The 23,206-nt window shown below is 35.4% G+C and overlaps 1 protein-coding gene across 1 annotated transcript; it reads left to right on the top strand.

Moving 5' to 3' along the window:
- The first annotated feature begins 10,186 nt into the window (after nt 1-10,186).
- MFS18 (major facilitator superfamily transporter 18) lies at nt 10,187-22,912 on the top strand. Its single transcript, XM_071597883.1, has 8 exons — nt 10,187-10,572; nt 10,743-11,089; nt 11,272-11,445; nt 11,720-11,921; nt 13,140-13,236; nt 14,272-14,437; nt 14,949-15,107; nt 19,651-22,912. Exons 1-8 carry the CDS (start codon nt 10,493-10,495, stop codon nt 19,788-19,790), a joined length of 1,365 nt encoding a protein of 454 aa, XP_071453984.1. The 5' UTR covers nt 10,187-10,492; the 3' UTR covers nt 19,791-22,912.
- Nucleotides 22,913-23,206: the final 294 nt, after the last annotated feature.

The following is a 23,206-nucleotide window of genomic DNA, read 5'->3' as shown; positions in this document are numbered from 1 at the left end:
CTGTTAAAATCCTCCTATCCTAAAAGCCGGGAGCATATAGAGACCTTTGCATTTCATTTTCTAGTCCCTAACTCATCTTTTATCAAATCTCCCATTATTAAGCATATTTTCCACTTATTGCTCCTTAATACTTCACTTTTTCAGAAAACTTACTACCAACCCACTTATTGTGTATTTCAAGTGGGCATAATTGTTGTGTTTTGAAAGTTGTGCTAAATTCTGATTACCAATTTTATTAAATTATCTTCGGCTCAACTTCTCAATCTGACAAGTAAAATTATTATTATTAGGTAATCTACCGGTTAAGGTAGGTTGTTGGATGGGCATAATTACTAATTAAATAATTTGTGACCCCTAGCAAAACACAGCATCCTACTCTATATCAGGTCCCTCTTCATCTCTGAGTACTTTCTTCCTCCCTTCATCCCATCCAACAACCCTATCCTGTTCCTTCCCTTTCCTCTTTTGCCCAACATTCAACCCTCTATCACAGTCTTCAACATCCCACTGCCGGTCAACACCCCCTTCATCCACTTTTCCTGCCTCCATAGGATTGCCCCTAACACACCCCTCTCTTCGCCCACCATACCAAGTACTTCCTCGTTTGTTTTCTTCTCTGTCCATTTCACCTTCTCCATTCTTCTCCACACCCACATTTAAAAAGCCTCCAATCTACGTCTATCCTCCTGCTTCAATGACCACGTTTCCGCACTATACATAGTTATGCTCCATATCAAAGTTTTTACGAGTCTTTTCTTAACATCCTTACCCAACGTCCCCGTCATTAACTCCGTTCTCCTTGTGAAAGGCTCTTTGCCTAGTGCAATTCTTCTCCTTACGTCGCTACTACTTTGACCGTGTTGGTCCAAAACACTACCGAGATACGTAAACTGTTCTACCTGCTCTAGTTTTTGCCCTCCTATTTTAATGTTTAGCTTAGCCTTTTTCTTTCTAGAAAATCGCATAACCTTTGTTTTATTAATATTGATTCTCATGCCATACCTGTCGCACTGAATTTCCAGTTCACTCAGCAATGCTCACAACCCCTAGGCTAACTGACAAGCTAAAGCTTGGTCATCAGCAAACCTAACTGATTTTACGAATTCCCCGCCCACTTCCATTCCTACCTCCAGTTCTTCCCATGCCTATTTAATCATTTCCTCTACATACAGGTTCAACAGCAACGGTGATAATGGGCAACCCTGCCTTAAACCTCTTCCTAGCACTGCCCAACTTGACTCCCCGTTCCCCACTCGAACTTGAGCAGTCTGAGACATGTACAGGTTGCAGATTAGCCTCCTTTCACTCAAATGTATTCCTATTTTCTGCAATATACTCATTAGTTTTTCCCAATTCACCCTATCAAACGCTTTTTCGAAATCTACGAAACAGGCAAATACATCCTGGTTTTGTTCTATATTCCTCTCTATTAATAATCTCATTACTGCAATGGCATCACGCGTACCTCTCCCCTTCCTAAACCCAAACTGATCATCCCCTAAGTAATCAATTGCCCTACTCTCTATCCTTTTGTTTATGAACCTGAGAACAACTTTAGCTGCGTAGGATATCAAACTTATTGTCCTGTAGCCCTCACATGATGTAGCCTTTGCCTTTTTCGGAATAGGAACTAAAACTGATCTCACAAAGTCTTCCGGCCAGATTCCATCGTAAATACTATGAATCAGTCCATATAGCCTCTTCCTCCCAAACTTTCCTAAACATTTCAATAGTCCCATGGGAATGTCACCCACCCCCACGGCCTTATATAGTTTCATGTCCCTCAATGCCCTTTCTATCTCATCGTCTAGTATGCCTAGACCTAAGCTATCTTCCTCTACGTCATATTCTTTTTCAATGTTTAACTTTGTTGGTTGAAGTTCTTCACTATACAGTTCTTCTATATACTCCTTCCATCTCTCTTGGATCTTTCCTGTGTCAACTATTACCTTACCCACCTTATCTCTAACTGTTAGCATAGATCTCCCTTTCTTACTTCCCGATAAAGATTTAACTTTGCTGTACAGCGCACCGATTTCACCCATCCTCTGCAGACTTTCCATATCCTCGCACTGCGTCTTCCACCAAGCTTCTTTTGCTTTATTTGTTGCCCGCCTCAATTTATTGTTCAATTCTTTGTACTTCATTTTGCCTAATTCTGTATTTATATTCTTCCATTTTCGCCGCTCATCCATCTTTGTAATCATCTCATCCGTGATCCATGGTTTCCTAGTCCTTTTAGCGTTAACGGTCCCAATAGTGTCTTTTGCGGCTTTAGACAACCCTTTCTTGATCATTTCCCATTTTTCTTCAATAGTACTAAGCCCTTTACCATCCTCCATGACTTTCTCTACCGCCTGTTTGTATTCCTTCCTTTTCAACCCATTTAATGCTTCTACATTCCATTTTCTAACTCGCCGCCCCTGCCTTATCTTTTTGAAACGTACGCTACATTTCATAACAACTAAATTGTGGTCTGAGTCCGCATCCGCCCCCGGGAAGCTGTGTATCACACTGTTCCTATACCTGTGTCTAACCAGGATATAATCTAGCTGATACCTTCCTGAGTCACCTGGCATTTTCCATGTATACCTGCGTCTTTTGTGGTGTCTAAACCAAGTGTTGGTGATGACTAACCCCTGTCTCCTGCAGAACTCAACTGCTTTCTCCCCGCGGTCATTCCTCGTGCCTAAACCGTTGTCCCCCACCTCATCACCATCTCTTCCTTCGCCTACCGTCGCATTCCAATCCCCCATCACTATCAAATGTTTCCCTGCAGGAACACACGCGATCATGTCCTCTAACTGATCGTATATCCTATCGACCTCTTCTTCCTTATGGTTGCTCGGTGGCATGTATACCTGAATAATAACTAAGTTCGTCGGTTCTGCTTTTATCTGTACTAGTAATGACCTATGCTTTACCTGTTCTATGTTGACTAGGCTTCTTCCTACCTCTTCATTTAATACTATGGCAACCCCTCGTTGGCTCTCGTCCCTGCTGCTGTATATTATTCTATAATTATCACTCCAGTAATCCCTGCTATCCTTCCATCTCACCTTGCATAGACCTAAAATATCTATATTTCCCCTTTCCATCTCTTGCTTAACATTCTCCAATTTCCCTGTCCTCATCATTGTCCTAACATTCCACGTTCCTATTCTAACTAATTTGGCCTTCTCCTGCGCCTTCTGTCCTGCTGCTGCTGGTTTTCCCTTGCAAGGGTTTCGTGGGATGACGACCGCGGAAGCCTTGCCTCCCCCGCTGCCGGGCACAACACACGGCCGATTGGGCCGAGCCCCATGGTTGCCAGGACTCAAAATCTCTGTTTTGTCCATCATGGAAATCTTGGGAATGATAATTGAGAGGGTTCCCGTTGCCTTCCTCAATGGTGTTTTTAAAGTGACACCATCACTTACTGGCCGCCCCACTGGGGTCAGATGCCATTGCAGCCGCCTCACTGAGGAACAGACGCTGCGTGGACTTCCTTTCGTCTGGCTCCTAACCTTCAACCTATCTGGCATGGGTTACCCTACCAGGAGCAATTTTTATTACTCCCACCAGCACAGCTCTAGGGGTCATCGGAACACATAAGCCCTTCCACCACGTCAAGGTTGTAGTCCAGGGAGGGAAGTAAAATTATGCATGAAAATTAATGTGTGCAAAAGTACATGCAAAAAGGTTAAATGCATGTATGCACTAATGTAGACCCATTGTACACTAACTGGGAGACTCACACCACAGATCTGTTATTAACTGAGCAAAGCTGTTTTTATGTTAAGAAAGCTCAACTTTCTCATTTCAAATGAGCATCGTTTAGCTCTTTAACATTCCTTCTGTCAATGTCATTTGAATTATGGGGTAATTTCCCGCATGTTAAACAAATTCTGCTTCTACAAAAGAGAGCTCTTTATTCTCTTGTTGATATTCCACCACGTGATTCCTGCAAACCTTTTTTGTTAGGTATGGAATCATGACTGTATTTAGTTTATATATCTTTAAGGCACTGATTCATGTGAAAGTTAACCTAGGACCAATTAAGACCCTACATCTATATCTACACCTCAAAGGATGAAGCGAATCTAAATACTACTTATTGTAGATGGTCATCAACTGAAAACACATTTCATAATGTGAGCATAGGACTGTATACTTATCTGCCTACTCAGTCTGAATTGTATGGTATCCAGAATTTCAAGAATAGGGTATATACTTGGTTAATTGCTCAACCACTTTACTCATTTGATGAATTCTTTTGTGACAATATTCATGACATTTAAGAACTTTTGCTTATAAATTAAGTAATATTTATACAGACGACATTTAATTTGGTTGCACCATTTTTCAAAATCATAAAGTATTATTAATGTTTCTACTTGTATGGATGATGCTCCAATACCCAAGACCAGTCTTGTGGAGGCTTGCCTGGTATTATGTAAATACAGATTGATTTCAGTGGCACCTTCTAAGTAACTTTATTAATCCCATGTAATAGGAGAGATTGGCCCTCAGCATCGGTATAGATGGTTTCCAGACCCCTTGTAGTTCTTCTCAAAGTGCATCAAATGGTTTTCATGTTTATTTTGCTTCCATGCTGATTTCACAGATATGACAGATCTAAGTTGTGTCTGTTCAGCTTGACATTTTGACTTTTTTCACCTCTTCAAATTTTTCAGGTCAATATGGTCAAATGACCTGTGCCAATTCTTTAGGCACCATATTAATTATTCTATTTTTAATAATGGTAAATTAACACTCAGAGCACTATTATGCTGGACTTAATTTTAAATCCTGTTGCATGAATTTTCTATTGGGAAGCATGAAGAGCTATTTAGCATTCTACAATAAATAATTCAACTTAGAATGTATTGAATTATCAGAAAATATAGTCAATAGTGCATCAAAGTGTATACCTCACCCTGGGAAATTTTATTCTAGGGACATTGATGAGATTTTCTAAGTGGTGGGCAATGATAACATGGTATTATTTTTTATGATATAGTTGTTTTTTCATTCCCAATTTTGAAATTCAAGATTGTCATAAGAATTGATTCATCTGACTGATCCAATAAGTATCATGTTTTGTTTCTATGGGCCTTGCTTTTTTCAATGTATTATTTTAACACCCTTGTATACTACAGTGCTCTGTAAGTTATATTGATATTGATGTAATTTCTTAATTTATTTTGTACTGTTTTTTCTCTTATATTGGTAATTACATACTATAATTACCTACAAAACCAAATTGTAGGTAACTATAACTACCTTGTCTTTCTTATTATTCCCTGTGCTACATCCTACTTTAACTAATTTGTGTTGAAATTAATAATCGGAAAGTATTTTCCCCTAATAAATAGATATATTATTATTATTATTGGTACACTGCTAGTTAAGGTAGGTTTTGGATGGACGCAGTCTATACAATGGTGCAACAATGCATTTTACTTGTCTCTCCTTACAAAACACGCCCTGACATGCAATGAGCCCCTCTTAAATCCCACGTACGTACTTCCTCCCTTCATTCAATTCAGCATATCCTATTGGTGGAAAACCTTCCTCACTTACCTAACATTCTCCCCTCTATTGCATACTTCTACATTTCATTGATAATCATAATGTTCTGCATCCATCTTTCCTGCATCCTATGGATTTCCCCCTAAAAATTCCCTCTCCTTTCCACAATGACTAACCTTTCCTTATTTGATTTATTAGTCTATTTTACCTTTTCCATTCCCACATATCAAAAGCCACCAATCTATGCTTATCATCTTGCTTCAACAACCATATTTTTGCATTGTACAAACCACACTCCATTTCAAAGTTTTGATTAGCCATTTATTAATATCCACACACAATGTCCAGATTTTTTTGGAATATTGTGGACATTTCCTAGCCATCCAACTGACTCCTATTTCCTGTTGCACATTCATTAGCTTTACACAATCCACTCTATTATACACCTTCTTGAAATCTACTAAACAAACAATAAATCATGATTCTATTCTATGTTCCTCTCTATTAGTGACCTGATTGCTGCTACTACATCATGTGTACCTCTCCATTTTCTTATTCCAAAGTGATTATCCCCTAAGTAATGATTTTAATATGAAAGCAATGATCACAAACAAAAAAACGCTGGTATCTTAAACTAGATGTGTGAATTGTTTACGTATTAAAATTAAACAAGCATTTCTTAAGTGTAGTTCTGTGGTGAAGTTCCATATTTCCCGCCAAAGTATGAATGAAAAGTGGAAGGAGAACAATAAGATCCCAACTGCCCTACTTGCGTGAGCTGAAAAATCAATTGCTGGGTCCTCACAGCTTACTCACTACAACAGCTTGCTAGACTTGCCAAGCAAAGTCTGCATTCTCCTCAGTCTTGAATTAGGGGTTCCTCTAACTACCCACACTGCTCATGAACATCCTCCATACACTTCCCAGGTGGTAGAAGCGTATTTATCTTGATCAAGTTTAATAGGAGAATTCAAAAGATGTGAAGCCGTTTTAAACTTAATTAAATAGCAATTGTTGTTTCAAGGTTGTTCAAGGATCTATTTGCATTAGCTGTTGATCCCAGGGCAGTAGTGAAGTGCCTAAGTATCTATATTTCTGATTGCACTGGAAGTAGTTTGGTTAGGACCACATTCTGTGGTATTTTGTATATTAATTTGCCTGCTCACATTTAAACTTCAATTTGAATATTGCTATAATTTTTTTCTTACAATTCCACACAGAGTGTTGCTTACACATATATTCTATTTCCTTGCCTTTTCTTATTTAATTACTTTACTTTCTTCCCTATAACCACACTGATATGAGGCCAAAGTAAGTATTTAGTGGTAAGTAGGGAATGAACAACTTCATTCACTAAGTAATCTTCAACCTCAGGTGTTTTTTTTCTAATTTGTATATAACACAACAAATGGCTGATTGCCTTAAAAGTACTTGAAGTGTCTAGAAGTATTTCAACATACTAATCAACTGGTGTAAACCTTCACATTAGTATGGATACTTCACATTTGTGATGATTTGCAACAACTGCAGGAGATTATGACTGCTGAATAACAGTACTCTCCTTTTCAGTCATCAGCTATTTTTATGGCTTGCATTACCTTACACAAACTCAGCTCAGTAGCTCTGTTAAATTTCAAAATATGCATCATTAAGAGGTTGGAAGTGTATAATTTATATAGTTTATAAAAAGTGTAAATGCAATAATAAATTTGAGCTCATTGTGAAATATGTGAGATAGTATTGTATTATTATAACTGTAAGTGCAACTGAATATATTTTGTAAATAAATATGCCTTAAGTTTGATCCCATTTATATTGCTTAGAACTAATGATTTTTTAATTTAATTAATTCCTTTTTACTAGCAAGCTGTCTTGAGACTTTTTTTTTGCTGTTGCATCTAAACTAGGTAAAAATGTGATTTAGAATGATTGTGAAATAGATTTATGGCACGCATTGCCACAGCCTTATTAGGGCACTGCCTCATATACATGGCATGATGCAAAGGTTTTCCGTGATCTACATATCTCATTAGCCTGCAGTTTTGGACTTCACACTTCTTGAAGGCTCCTGAAGTTTCTGAATGGTAGAGAAGCATGGGTTTGATTTTCAATTAGCCGCTCACCATCACCAATTAAGTACTCTACTGCCTTTGACTCAGAGCTTGCTGCTTCACCATACCTTACAATGCTGTTGATGATGGTTTTTATCATTAACTTCTCAAACTATGCACGACTCCCATTAAACATTTGTTCAATCGTTTGCATGATTGCATGATCCTGACTCCTGATTAATGATGTCAGTGAAAATCACTTTCCCCTTCTCACAAATTATATGGTATTCTCGTTAATGGTGCCACATAGCGATTTGTTTTCGTTTAAGCATATGGAAAGCAACCTTTCATCATCATTGGGAATACGTAAATGTTGTATAGATACTCTTGCCACTATTTGAAACATCTATCTGCTTAGTCTTGTCGGTGTTCTTGAAGAAAAAGCCATTTGTTGATGTTGACTGATTGTTGATGTGCAAACTAGATCAGCCACATGCACAGGTTGTTCCTGGTTTTCAGTGATTTTAATTTTCATTTCTACTGTTACTTTTATTCTCATATGTCTTTCTTCTTCTTCCTTCAGGGTTATCAAAATATTATTAAGGCTTGTGCAAAAAATCACTAAGAAAATAGTTGCTCGTACAGCGAGCCATTTTCAGTATTTTTGCTCGTTATTCAAATAATTTGCTATGCAAGGTGTTTGTTAAGCTTAAGGTCCACAGGTTCCACTGTATTGGAATAATACCATAAAATAGTGTTCACAGTTGAATAAATGATAAAAGGTCAGGGAGGAATATTTAGCGGGGTTCCTGCAAATAGTTTTAGCACACTTTTGATGGCAGGGCTCACTTTTTTCATGTGTTGCATATCATTTTTGATTCACTCCCCCTCCCAAATACCATCGCCCTGACTGCAATAATGTGAGGATTATGGGCCATATATAGCAAAGGTAGCAATAAGAATTGTCAGTAGAGAGCTGCATATTAGGGCAAAAATTTGCCCTAATATGCAATTCGTGTAGGTTTAGAAAGGGGAGGGGAACACATGATACCACTGCAGCATTGAGAATATTGATAGAAAAAAAATATAGAGCCTAATCAGGATGTCTGTTAATGTTGAGTGCTTGTCATGATCAATGTGAGATATTCGGTAAGAAGAAGATTAAATACAAGAACACCGAACAAAGAGATACAAAAGAAGTATGAGGGTAGAACAGCTGGCATATTGGGAAAGTAATTTTGAAATGAAATGGGCCCTTTAGTGAAGAGAATAGAAGAATTAAGTTAAGCCAAGTACAGATTTGAGGAAAAAAATAGTCAAGGTTCAAAATGGAATGTAAAAATGAGTAAATCTAAATTCTGGTCTTTGAGGCTAAGGTTTAAAAAAGATAAGTAACTTTGGAGACTTAGAAATGGAGTAGAATCGAGAAAATAGGTTGGAAAGAGAGGAAGAGTGACATCAAAGTTTAAAATGTGGTGAGGGAAGAAAGAAATTTGCTACTGTTTGTCAAAAGGAAATGAAAAAAATGGTTGGCGCTGTTTAGGGGTACTGGAATTTTGAAGACCTTGATAAAAGGAGGAATATTAGGTTCACAGAAAAGAACAAGACTTTAAGATTGCACAAAGGCAGGTAGGAAGTATCATAGAGTAAATCAGGAAATAATAAAGGGCAAACTAGGAGAAGTTCGCATGATAAGTGCTACCTATATAATAGTTATTAGAGGCCATCCAAAACCTATAGGTAGGTAGCTTTGATGCATTAACTATCAAAGAATGGCAATGCATTACCGAAACTGAGAGAAACCGTTATCCCAAACTGCAGGGAAATTTTCCATTTTGAACCAATGTGTGTTTTCCATTTGTGTGCCAATTGAATGCTTTTCCTTTTCTGGGATACTTATATTTTGAAAGTTAACGTATTTTATGTAATATAAAGAAAAACAATTGATAGAAATTTATGAAAAAATCAATGGCTATGTGGTTGATTCTTTAATAAAGCAGTGCATTAAAAAATAAAACTAAGAAAGCAACCATTAGACAATTGACAGTTAAGCAACTATTTCGGCATCAAAGAGTAATAAACAAAACATCAAAGTGAGTGACGTGCTAGTGATGAAAATGCGATGACTCTAGATTCGAGGACTTCTAATTTGCTTTAGGGATAACGAATAAATTAGACGTGGTCGTCGTGGAGAATATGATGGGGAGATTTGGACCTTAATTTTCTTGCTATATGACACGTCATGGGTGTTACTCATCGAAGGGAATGTGGCAATTGAAACGGGAAGTAAGCCGATTAAGCATTTTATGAACACGACGTTGATTTTGTGGTCATCGTGACTTCAAATAATCGTACCTACACGCGTTGCTTGCTCTAGAACCCACTACTTTCACTATTTCATCAGCATTAGAACTTAATCATCCCATAATAGGAAATTAATACTTGGAAAATAAATAGACGAAGAAACCTACGACTTGATACGCAACCTTCATTATGCATGTACACATTAAATATTTTTTGATTTCCCAGTTGGTAATAATGCTGGAGATGTTCTTCGCGCCATATGTATGGAACATATGAGCATCTAGTCGCTCGGAGCCGTCGAAACAACAACACGCAGACGATAGCAGTCTTAAAGACCGGAGGAAATGCAATTTGACTGTGTTTGAAGTCATCGAATTTTATCACTTTGATGATTTTGTGGGGCAATGGCGTGAGAAGTGGAATATTTAGTTCCAAGTGGACCAAGATTTCAAAATTTATCTTTTTGGAAGTGTGCTTGTGCCTTGTATTTACGTTATTGCTATAGTTGATATGGCCAGTTCAGCGTCTTGTGCAGTATGGTGTTTGCAGTGGCCGAGGTTTTCAAGCTATTTAATGTGAAGGATGATGAATATTTTTTTAAGGGAGTTAAATATTAGATAGTCATGATGACCAAAGAGATAGAAAGCAACACCAAAGACGATTCCACTCCTTTCTTTCAAGATGATCATATCATTTGGACAAGGTTTAGTTTTCATGTTTTGATTATCATTTTTTCCTGAATGGATCCTCCAAACTTATGCAAAAGTGGATACCATTCTAAGAAGTCGTTTAATTGATCTTTATTGTTTTAGATGTTTTTATGACATGACAATTATGTGCATGTGTTATATTTATTTAAAATTTCATTTCTAGGAGCGAAAGGAAAAGGTGGCTAATTATTTTATTAGTGGGAACAATGGCGCTATATTCAAGCCGAACTTCCCTCCCGCTAGTAATGCCTGCCGTTACGGAAGAGAGAATGTGGAGTAAGACTGATTCGGGAACTATACTGTCGAGTTTTTTCTGGGGTTACACCTTAACCCAAGTGATAGGTGGATACCTTAGTGACAGAATGGGTGGGGAAAAAATAATTCTTACTGCGGCAGTTGGATGGTCGTTGTTAACATTCTGGATGCCGCAAATTATAAGGATGATCAAAGACCCTCACATTTCTGTCAAGTTTATAGCTCTAACAAGAGTTATACATGGTGCTTTACAGGGTAAGGCTGATATTTGTTCATCATTAAAAAAATATTGATGCGTTTTAAACTGTATTTATCATTCAATGTTTGCAATTGATGAAAGCCAGGTAAACATTAACATTTAAATGTATTTTATGTGGTTGGCATATTGATATATGTCAAAGTCCCGGTATTGTAACAGAATTTAATTGCATTTTTAGGCGTCCATTTTCCTAGCATGAGTAGTCTTTCCAGCCAGCATCTCTTAGAAAAAGAACGTGCGCCATTTTTTAGTGTCCTTACTTGTGGTTCTGCCATGGGAACATTAATCACAGGTACTCTGGGATCTCAGTGCTTAGAATATTACGGATGGCCGTCCGTATTTCACATTTTAGGTAAACCTCATTTGTTGTTTTCAATGTAATAAGCAACTAATATCTTTTTCGGCTTTTTTTATTTACCTCTAAGCAAGTAATCCTTTATATTTTACATGTTAAAGTGGAAAATTTAAAAAAATAAATATTTATTGCAGTGATCAGAGTCTGGGAGATAAAAATAAATGAACTGTTTTTATGATGTTGAATAAAAAGTTATTTGTGTGAACAATTCTTGGGTGTGATGGAATGCCTTATTTCCCTCTTTGATATTGCTTTATTGCTATTATTTCAGGATTTCTGGGAGTGATTTGGACACTTTCTTTTGTACGCTTCTCTCCTAAAGCAGAGCGAATACGGAAAAAGTTGATAAGGAAGAAGTTTCAAAGGCATCTACAATATTGTCCAGTTTTACTTGGTAAAGACCACATGGATCAGCTTTGCATTTGTAAGGAAGCTGTCCCATGGATGCAGATAATCAAAGAGCCTGCATTTTGGTAAAGTATTACAGGGTATATTTTCATTTACCTGCTAGAGTAAGGGGAAATTACACTGGCAAATCTATCTCATTTTGACCAAATGAAATTAATATTGGAACTGTTATGTTGAAGTGTGCCATCCGTCAGCTTATTTCAGTAACTGTGATGCCATTTGTATTAGCCTTTAAAAAGTATTGTGACCCCCACTTAAATTATTTGGATGGATCTATTTCAGTTCAGGTGAGTTATGTGAGGGCTTTTTCTCATGTGAATAATTTCTTAGCTTCGGGAATGGACGTGAAGCATAACTTATGGTGAAAGAAACTAACTTCTATATGGGTGAAAGTTTCTTGGGTTTCACACTGGGTCAGGTTCTCCACGTTTTCCTCTAATATTTTGATGTGTGACTCGCCCATCATCTTCAGGGGTCCCATAATTCGAGTGCCATTGAGTGTTTCATTGAGATAATCACAGGTAGATATCTGTAATATTTACAAAGTTGCGTGAGATGTGGTTATTGTATTGTAGAAGGTGTGCTGCATATTATGGTGGAGTAAGACTTTTGCAGCATTTTTTAATGTTAAACATATTCTCCTGATTGTGCTTGTAATTGCAAAGTTTCATTGTCTTAAATGCCAATTTTGGTAATTGGTGTATATTGTTCATTTATGTGGAATGTATGTGATTAAGTTATAATTTTCTCGTAATGGAAAAGTAATAGAGGAATAAGTACAGTTTTACACCATAATTAATGAATCACTTACATAAAGATAACAGGTATATGCATGAAGTATATGTTGTAAACATGCTTACTTAAAAGGACACTAATGTAACCTGTAGTTTAGATAATCTTATTTATCGCATTCACGTATTATGTATATTAATCTTTATCAGTTGAATTAACTATATATATGGGTATTGTAAACCATTTTGTTCTTAAATTTCTGATATTTACCTCAAAGTTAAAGTCTTGGTTAGCCCCTCGATCAATTCTAGATGATGATTTGACCCATGTTGTCCAGAGTTATTTTAAACGTAAAAATATGTGAAAAAATTAACCATCACTGTAGATGAAGGTATGCATGGAGACTCAATATATAGTAATTACTCATTTTGTTTATGTGCTCTGTAATGAGATATTATTTCATATCATTTGAGCTCCTATATCCTAGTATATTCATTGTACCTGTATCTGTCTGGTGTGGTTCAACTTTAACATCATGATATTTGTTGCAGGTCGTGTGTGATATGCCATGCATGCCATAACAATTGTTACTTTATTCTTTTGTCATGGCTACCTACTTACTTCCATGACACCTTTCCTGCAGCTAAGGTATTGTGCAGATTTTGTGAACTAATATCCTTTGAAGTTGATGATTTAATGATTCTGCTATTTAATTAACAGTGCCCATTTTATTCTCTTAGATAAGATTATGCTATTTTTATTTTAGGAAACATGATGTCTTGCAGAAAATAACCGAACTTACAATTAGTATTATGTGTAACATGGAGATGCTTAATATTTTTATAAGACTTAAGAAGCTTTTTAATTGAACTGACAAGCTCTAATAAGTCATTGAAGAATATTGATACTCTTAGGGAGCATTTTTTTCTAATTTAGTTAGCCAATAAGTCCTAACCGAAGTCATGTCTGTACTTGATGATTGTATTGCTACAAATAAATTTTATAGCATAAATAGTTTTTCGGCGCATAAGGTGCATGCATAATATATGCATGCTATCCTTCTATGCATAATATATGCATTATACATGAAGCTATTCTGTCTGCATAAGGATTAGGCAATGTATATTTTTCTTAATGATTTTTTAGTCTTGGTGGAAGAAAATTATTGTGATAAGATACTTTGTTGCCTCCTACTTCCATAATATAAAATATTGAAAAGAAATGGAATTTGTCAGTGATTAGATAACATTTTGGTGTAACCAAGTAGCTATCTTCCTAATGACTTTGTTACTGTTGGTAATGATATCTTCTAATTCCTAAAATTCTGTTTGCACACCCTGAAAGTTTGATGAAATAATTGTAAAAATGAGAAGTTTCAGGTGTGATATGGTGGAATATCTTAATTAATTAAAAATTGGCAATTTTCCACAAAATAAAATTTATTAATGCAACCAGTTTTAATGTAAGTACATCATTGTCAGGTAACAGCTATCACTGGACTTGGAGTAATGACTGTTACTTGACAATGATGTAGTTACATTGAAACCAGTTGCATTAATAAATTTTATTTTGTGGAAAATTACCAATTGTTAATTGAAATTATTGTTACTAATGTAGATTTAACACTGTAGGCTTCATTTTATATTTTATAGATGAATGAATATTTTTCCTCTTTAATTTCAGGGTTGGATTTTTAATGTTGTGCCATGGCTTTTCCCCATTCCAGCTACATTTCTGGGGAAGTGGCTATCAGAAAAGCTGATTACAGGGGGATATTCTATAACATCTACCAGGAAGATAGTTGAAAGTTTATGTCTCAGTGTGGAAGCTGTTGCTTTATGTCTTATAGGTATAAAACTTATCAATAATAATGTTTGATTGTTCATTTGGCTAATACTGTTTTGATAAAATTATTAAATACAGTGGAGGAGTATCGTAAACTGAGCATAATTTGTTCTGTGATCTTTCTTGCCAAGCAAAACACTCGATTTGTGAAACAACTTTTTCCGTTTAAATTAATGTAAAATGTGATAAAATCTGAGCTATTTTATGAGCTGTGAAGATTCTTAATGAGGAAAAAAAATGAGTTTTGTACTAGGTTTATTCAAAGTAAATCATATGTACATTGTTTGGGATCGTGGCCCATGTTTATCTTTTCTTCTATCGCGGAATGAAGCAAATGAGAATGCGTTCATATCAAGAGATCAGAAGGACTATATTGCCTCAATGGTCTTCCATGAACTCTTTTTTAGAAAATAGCATGGTTATTTCAATTGATAGTTTCATACCTTTTTTTCTAGCTAAACTGTCATTTTATGGCTAACATTTTCTTTCACCAACTTTCAACAACTTTTCAATAGCGGGGATATCCAGCTTTCACTACTCACTGATGTGCATGACTATCATATTGGCAGCATCTGGACTCCACAGCAATGCTGTTGTTGTCAATCCTCAGGATCTAGCTCCCAAACATTCTGGGATAGTGTTCGGGCTGATGAATACATTTGGTGCGATACCAGGTATGTAATCATAAAAATAGGTAAATCATTTTGAAAAAATGATTTTAGTTGGTAATATTTTGTCACCTTTGTTTGTGATTTCATCCACAATATATTCTTTTTCTCTACATTCACTTAATCTTATTTTTCTTTTAAAATTGTCTATCAATTGTCTTCTATTACAATTAAGTTCATAGGAAAACAAAAAAAATCAAGCTAAATTTTAATTAGGTAAAGGTGAACATGTGTCGCAAAGGCAAAGAAAGTAAGAAGAAAGAAAGGAAGGGAAAAAAAGTTAGTGTGACCTTTACCAATTGCCTTGCAAACAAAATCTCCTAGGGACCGATTATAATTGATGCTGCTTCATGCTTATGAAACTAATCCTTACTAAATGAAAATCATAGTTTTTATGTTTTCCCTTGTAAATTGGAATATTTATACTCACTAGGGACCATGATTAATGTTTTTAATTACAATAAAATCCTTCATTTACACTTTTCTATGGACCCCATTTTCCATTTCCATTTTTTTTAAGGAAAAAAGTGTACTATGTGGGAAAATGCAAATTGTGGGGAAAGGAGAATTTTCTCTTTTACATGCTCAAACACCAAAGTCGTTGTCTATAGGATCATAGTCACCGTGAATAACTTCAACTGGAATTTCTTCGTTGCAATCAACATTAAATCCTGCCTTCCTGAAGTAGTTATTTATTTTAGAAACCTTAACTTGCCTCTAAGTCTATGAAATGTAGTGTAAAACATCTTGTGCATTCAAATTGATTGCCTTTATTGCTACCAAATCATGTAGAGAAATGGATTTCTGTATAATCGGTCAGTGATAATGGTCCTTAAATGCACGAATTATGTATAAATCCAGTGGTTGGAGCTCACTTATAGAATTTGCCGGAAGAAATTGTTACTGACCATTTCAGATGGATGGATTGACACTGATCAATGAAAAGCCGAATATTCCTGTTCTTAGACACCATGTTGGCATCCATAGTATGAAGCTCATCCTCACATACTTCTGAGATGCTATGGAATTTGCTGTGTATTTAATGGACAATGTTTTACATGTTTGACTTAGGATATTTTTTTTATTATGATGATACCGTTCATGGGGATACTTGACGATCTATCTTTTAAAAACCACTTTTTGTTATTCTTGATGCTTGGATTTTTTGACATACAGGGTGCGGCGCTTATTTCCGGACAAATTTCAATATGAATTTCCCACCATATCATAGTTCCACTGGAAGTTGTGGTTGGCAGTCTTGAAAGCTATAGGCATCTAGTAAACAGTTAAAGCCTCAAAATGGCGGAGATGTTACGTACAAGTGCGAAGTGCAATCGAAGAGCCGCTATTATCAAAAGCATTTTCACTCGGCATTTGCCCAGTGAAATAGTTCAATTCTTTGGGTCCCCCAGATCAACTATTTACAATATTGTGGCTAAGTATAATTCTTGGACTTGAACCCCCGCGACTATTATGTTTGCAGCGTATTCAAAAGAGTTACCAATAAGATGGGGTATTTCTACGCACCTCCATTATAGCAGCATTCACAAATATGGACAGTGCTGTTTTAAAGAGTGTGTACGATCGATTCAGGACAAGATTGGAGGCGGTCATCGCAGCTGAAGGGGGTTAAATTGAGTATTATTACTCTTGACAGATACCACTACCGTTATGTGAAAGGATTTTTATTTTCAATTGTATTATTTTTAATACATTAACAAAGGTTTATTTGTCTGGATTTCCCTGCTGCACCCTATAGACTTGATATTGACTCATTGACGACAAATTTTCTTACTGGGTTGCATTTTTCAGAATCTAATAGCAATTTTTCACTATTTTATTCAGTGTTGAGGCATTCCATTGTAAAGCAGGATAAATTTACGTTCTCGAGTAATTGGCGAAAACTTAACCAGCTTCAAAATTGTTTGAATAAAATCAAATTATTATTGATTAAGTGTAGTTTTGATGCCTTAAAGCAAGTTTCAGTAATTTTTATTATTCAGGAGCCCATTACTTTTATATCTGTTGCATGAAGGCAGTATAAATTTGTCAGTCACCAGTTCTTGCATTTTCTACCTTTGAACATGTTTGTGTGAAAGTAATTTTTATTCCTCATAATTTTAACTAATGTATAATATGAATAGCCTCTCTCAGGTTTTATTAAGTTTAAATTATGTTACTAACAACTAGGTGTGCAATGTATTCATTGCATTGTACGAATCTTTTCCTGGCAACCTGAAACTATATTCTACTTCTTCTCTAAAACCATTCACATTACTGTTTTTTCTCATTGTTTTTAGGTGTATATGGACAAAACGAAGGCCCTGATGTACATGAGATACTGTTTTAGATATTGAAATTTTTTAATCCAGCACATGGTGATGCAAATAGTGGGAAAACTGGAAATGAAATCAGATACATATGGGGTTCCACATACACTGGAAAGATGGGAAATTCCCTGGGATGTAATAAAGATTTAAATTTTGTAAAAATGTAAATTCTGCAAATTCAAATATTGGGTTGCACTGTATTTAATTCATTAATTGATGAGCTGAAAGTTGGCAAATTTAGGCTCATATAATTTGAAGAGCTTTCTAGAATTAAGAAAATCCATTAATGTTCTTCCTCGAAGCTCAATATAAGATGAGAACCAGGTCTCGCTCCTACCATTTGAGTCCATTCCAATAATTACCTTCTGGCTTTTTACTTTTGCTAATATTTCCTTCGGCTTTCCTATTACCTCGTTAATCTCATTTAATCCCAGAGATAAGTACCAAGGATTGATTTCTGATAGTTATCTGAGTGACCACAAAGTACATCGATATACAATTTTCCAAGGATAATGTAATCATCATTGAAGTATATTATATGGGCTGAAAATTTTTCTTGGGTAAAAAACTAGCATTACTTGAGTTCAGATCCCTAGACCGGTAAATTTCCATTTCTGCATCTCTTTATTACGGTAAGTGTTGGTTCCTAGACTATAATAGGATCAAGGCCACCTCCCTTCTAATATCCAAGGTGCTCATTTTTGCTTGGTGCATATTTACTTGCCCAATTTTCTGTGGCCCAGTGTGTTTCTCCATAGTGTATAGACTCAATTCATTTTTCTATTCCTCTGGGAGAAATGGGGCACCATGGATAACTTGCTTAATGGTTACATTGTATTATTCTTCTTCTCTTGCAATTGATGCCGAATGGTTGTTCTTCACGCTTTATGCAATCTTTCGAACAGTGGCACCCAGAGCAATGCTCGCATTCCTCTTCTCCTACTTGGCAGTCCCTTGACAAATTTCGAAATACTTATCATATATAACCCTGGTTATTCTAATATAATCTTTTACCGGCATCTGGCTCAATTTTGACGCTATTTTGGTTTATTTTTGTTAACTTCTAAATTTTCACCACCAATCTGGCTAGATTCATCACCTTCATCAAATTTTCTTGAGTATCACGTGCCATTTTCAGTTATTTCCTTCAATCGGGGAGATTACTGTATTACTATTTGGTGGAATGATATTTTTTTCACCTGGGATCCTGAGGTGATTACCTTTTGAGGTACTTAGGGCCTCAGCAGAAGTAGGCTTCTGGGTCATCTGGGTATTGTTCATTTGTCTTAAAAAGGTTTTATATTTTACCAACTCTTTTTTCACTTTTTCTATTGCTCTAAGTCTGCAGATGAGTTTAATGTGAGATTTCATCAATTCCTCACTGCATTTCTCTGAGTTCTTAAACAATTTCTGTCTTTTTGGATGTAGAAATCTTTTCGCTAGCTACACCTGTTGAGATGGTAACTTCATAAGACAGTGGTATTATAGGCTAGTTAATGTGTTGCACATTGTATGGGGTTCCACTACAATATTAATGACAACGGATCTACTGGTTGCATCTGCCATCTACCACAGGTTTGGGGATTAACAAGGAGAGTATGGAAAGTTAATTCATGTGAAAAAGGTACCAATGTACTTATAATAGATATTATTACTATTGCCTTTCATTCTAGGCTGCATTTGATTATATATTTGTATGTATGTGATTCACAACTTATTCTGTGTTGCAATAGCTTAGCTTGCAGTAGCTAACTTCGTAGTTCCACATGAACGATTAATAAATCGTTCATGTGGAACTACAAAGTTAGTCCTTTCATTTATTTATAATGAATCGGTTCCATAAAGTTACGCCAGAAACCATCAATTGGTAAACTTAGGTTTAGAATCTGCAAAAAAGATATATTTTCTAAAAAAAATATCGGTAATTTTTAATTTTTAGGGGTCGCTTCTATTTGGGTAGACACAATATTCAGTTCATTGTTGCGAGACTGAAACCCTTTGCCACACATTCTTGCTGCTGCCCACAGGGTATGGTAACTGTGGATGACTTATTGCTCTAAAAGATGCTAGAATTGTATAACATTTGACTACTCATTTAAATGATAGAGATTGTTGATGAGTAATAACTCAGGAGCTGTCAATAACCGGATAAAATGGAATTTTCATGCTATTTTAAGTAATTCCAATGGTATAACTGCCTTTTTAATCCTTTCTCTTAGGATTTGCAGGTGTATACCTTGCAGGCTTCATATTGGAAACTACAAAAAGCTGGGCTGCTGTATTCCAAGCTACAGCTGTAATTAATGTAATTGGTGGTCTGCTATTTGCTGCATTTGGCAGTGGGGAAGCCATCGTTTGATTTGACTGCAGAAGCTATCAGTTTCTCTTGGCAATCCTTACCATCATTTTAATATAAAGATGGTTTACATTTTTGAAGGAGATTTATGTCGGGTTTCTGTGAGATGTTCGATGACATGGAGATGACACTGCAACGAGTTGTATTGGTAATTTATTGGTAGACTGATTACAACTGTGTGTGTGCTGCAAATGGATCATACTTATTCATACTCATTGCTCAAGTTGTATATTGTTAGGAGAGGTCATTTTTAAGTGCAATTGTTAATTTTGATTAGGTTATGAATCATGATTCTGGTAAAGTCATGGCCTAACTAATCAGTTCAGGCTTCCATCTTTGGTGAAAACTCACTAAAACAAGGAAAAATTGTCCATTAAATTTCCATATTAATTTGTAAGTATTTGTCCTTGTAGTTGCAAACATGAAGTGCCAGTTGAGTGGTGGATATGGTGTTTGGGAGGTGATATAGTGCAAATAACTGTGATATATTTTTCTTGTCTGAAAATTTATGACAAATTGATCGACTCTAAAAATTTATTATATTTGCTTCTCACATTTAGTCTAATGTGGAATTGTCGTTTATGATGGCAAAAGCCATCCCATTCTTTTAGGAAATGCAATAGTTGAATTGGGAGTAAATTACTTCTGGGCCACTTTTTATCTATGAAAGCGTTAATTAATATTATCTTCTTTAGCATTTGAATTTTTGCTAATGAGCACCATAGGTTTGAGAAATCACATTCATTATATATGTAAGACCTACCACTGCTATTTCAAATATTATACTTTATGGCAAGTACATTTCTTTTCTATGCTTTTTAATAATTAGTACCAAAGCCATCCATTTTATTTGATTCTTAGGTTGATGATAATGGTACATGGAATGTAAACTATGGAGAGTTATGACATTATCAGAGAAAAAGTATTGTTTGTAGGACCAGACCTTAGCATATTAAATCCTTCTTAATGAATGAGTGATATATAGTTATGGCTTTTCTTAGTCAAATTTATTCTTATTGAGTTTAGTATGTACCGTAAGGTGAGGTAATTTCGGACAGCAGATAATTTCATACAAATGTACCTTGAGTAATTCAACTACCTAAATCCATTACCTCATATATTGAATCAGGAATTTTTTTCATGGTTATCTTTCAGATAGTAAGTAATCTTTAGTTTTAAAGGTAGTCATTGTTAGAGAGAAGACTCATCGTGAAGGTAATCTATAGTTTAATGCATTTTCTGTGACCATTTTGTTATATTTTCATAGGATGCACAGCTGCTATAACTAAGCACATTTGCTAAACTATGTGAAAATAATCTTGGTCTCCTTAAGTCAACCACTTAAATTGATGAAGAACTAGCACATATGCTTGGAGTCCACAGGTTACACTTGTCTCATGCCAAATTTAATATATGTTCATGGTTTTTGAATGATGAGAGCATCAAGATAACAAAAGAGCATTTGTTAGGATAATTTTGGACATGGATTGCATGCATTGAAGACATTGGTATTGAAGGGAATTTCTAATATGTGCAACAAAATGTCACAAATGCCATTTTAAAGAATATGCCAAGAAATTTAAAGAATATATCCAAAGTCATATTTTATGAATATTCCAAAGTCATCAGCTAGAAGTGGTGTCCCGAAGACCATCATTTATGAAGAATGCCAAAACATTCAATTATCTAAAATTGGAAGATGGACATATTTTTTGTGATGAGAGTACCTTTTAGCAGATGGAATTACAGCTTAATTGAGAAGGCATTTTGTGTGTAGTTCCTCACCTTAAAGATCCAGATGTCAATGAAGAAGTAAGGAATAAACCATGTCCCAAAGTATTAATTCAATATGGAGACCAAAGTGGGAGACAGTGAATGTGAAACAAACAAGTTTCCTCAATGACATGAAAAAAGTTTTACTCCTTTCCACTGAGGTGCATAATTGTGTAGGAATTAGTTGGAAATTAAGAAGTTGATTTTAATTCTGAGCTTTAGAAGATAATAAGGTTAGTGGCAATTATGAACACTAGATTGGTAAACTCATATGAAGGAATGTTGACTGCATGTGGAGTGCACTTCATGAAGCCTGTGATTGGAACAAAAAAGATATTGCCCTTGTTAATTTTGATAATAACAAAGGTTGAGGAAGTCTATTGACACAATGAAATCAATAATTGATATTGATGACAATTGTGGTGTTAACATTCTTGCAAAAAAATTGGTCTGAGAACATTTATTTTTTTCCACCCTCAACTTTTTATTATACAGACAAGTAGACAGGAATCCAATTATAACTCAGTTAACATGTACTTTTTTTTGAGGTTTTTTATTGTTTTTAAATAATGTGAGTGTTTGTTAACTTGAAAGTTTGGGAAAAATTAAGGAAAAGTGATGTTTATTTTTTTTCATGAAAATTAATGTAGACATCCTAATGAAAAGCAGAAAGAATGGTGAAAGAGGCAAAGGAACTTCTGAAATATGAAGTGCTAAAGTTAATGTGTTGTTTAAGAATATATTGTTGTTTGTTTTTATAATTTATGCATGATTTCGAGGATGTTTTTATTTTTTTAAATGGATGCACAGGGTTCTGAATGGTGATGGAAATTTGAAGACTGTAGTGGAGGAGAGAAGATTAGGCAGGAGATGTGGAGGGAGGAAAAGAATAGGCATGCTGGACAGAATGAATGGGGAAAAAGGGATGTGGGATCGATGAAGGGTTTATTTTAATGTAGGATGTCAGGTTGTGTCTTGTTAGGCAGGGCTAGAATGGTAGTAGTCTGTGTTCATCCAAAACCTACCTTAAACTAGACTAGATCTAATTCAATTGGAAGGAAAATATTTGTAGTATCTTCAAGAATTAATGTCAGACAAACAGAATAAAAAAGTTCGTAAAAGTTTTTAAAATATCATTATTCATCTGCTAATTAATTTTAACTACCTGGTCATTGCCAAATACCCTATGTTAATGAAAAATTGCATCAAAAGTTTTGCAGCAATTTCTTATTATGGTTACCCTTTAAAAAATATATTGTTGAAAAGTCCAAATTGCCCCACTTTGTTGATAATTTGGAACTCTGCTTATCTATAAAAAAGTGAATTTTGTGCTATTGTTTAAATATTGTGGTATGAAATTGGTTTACAAAGAATGGGAGATGCTGTATATCTGATTTCATACTTTATTATTAAGAAACTCATTCCATCATCAACACCCTTTGAAATGTCCAAAATTATCCCACTATATAGTACTTTCAAAAATTTCTCCTGTTCGAGTAAGTGAGGGCAAGAAACTTGGATATTACACTAGGAGTTTTCATCACTGCATCTTAAATATATTTCTAAGTTAATTTCATGAAACATAGAATTAAAGGCATTATACTCAATTTTCAGAGCTCCACTTTCCTCGTCTCAAACTCATGAAG

Source organism: Hetaerina americana, unplaced genomic scaffold (assembly GCF_022747635.1).
Source record: "Hetaerina americana unplaced genomic scaffold, ioHetAmer1.1.p SCAF_9, whole genome shotgun sequence".
Lineage (NCBI taxonomy): Eukaryota > Metazoa > Arthropoda > Insecta > Odonata > Calopterygidae > Hetaerina > Hetaerina americana.
The sequence above is the reverse complement of the archived record's forward strand: the minus strand, read 5'-3'. Positions and strand labels throughout refer to the sequence as shown.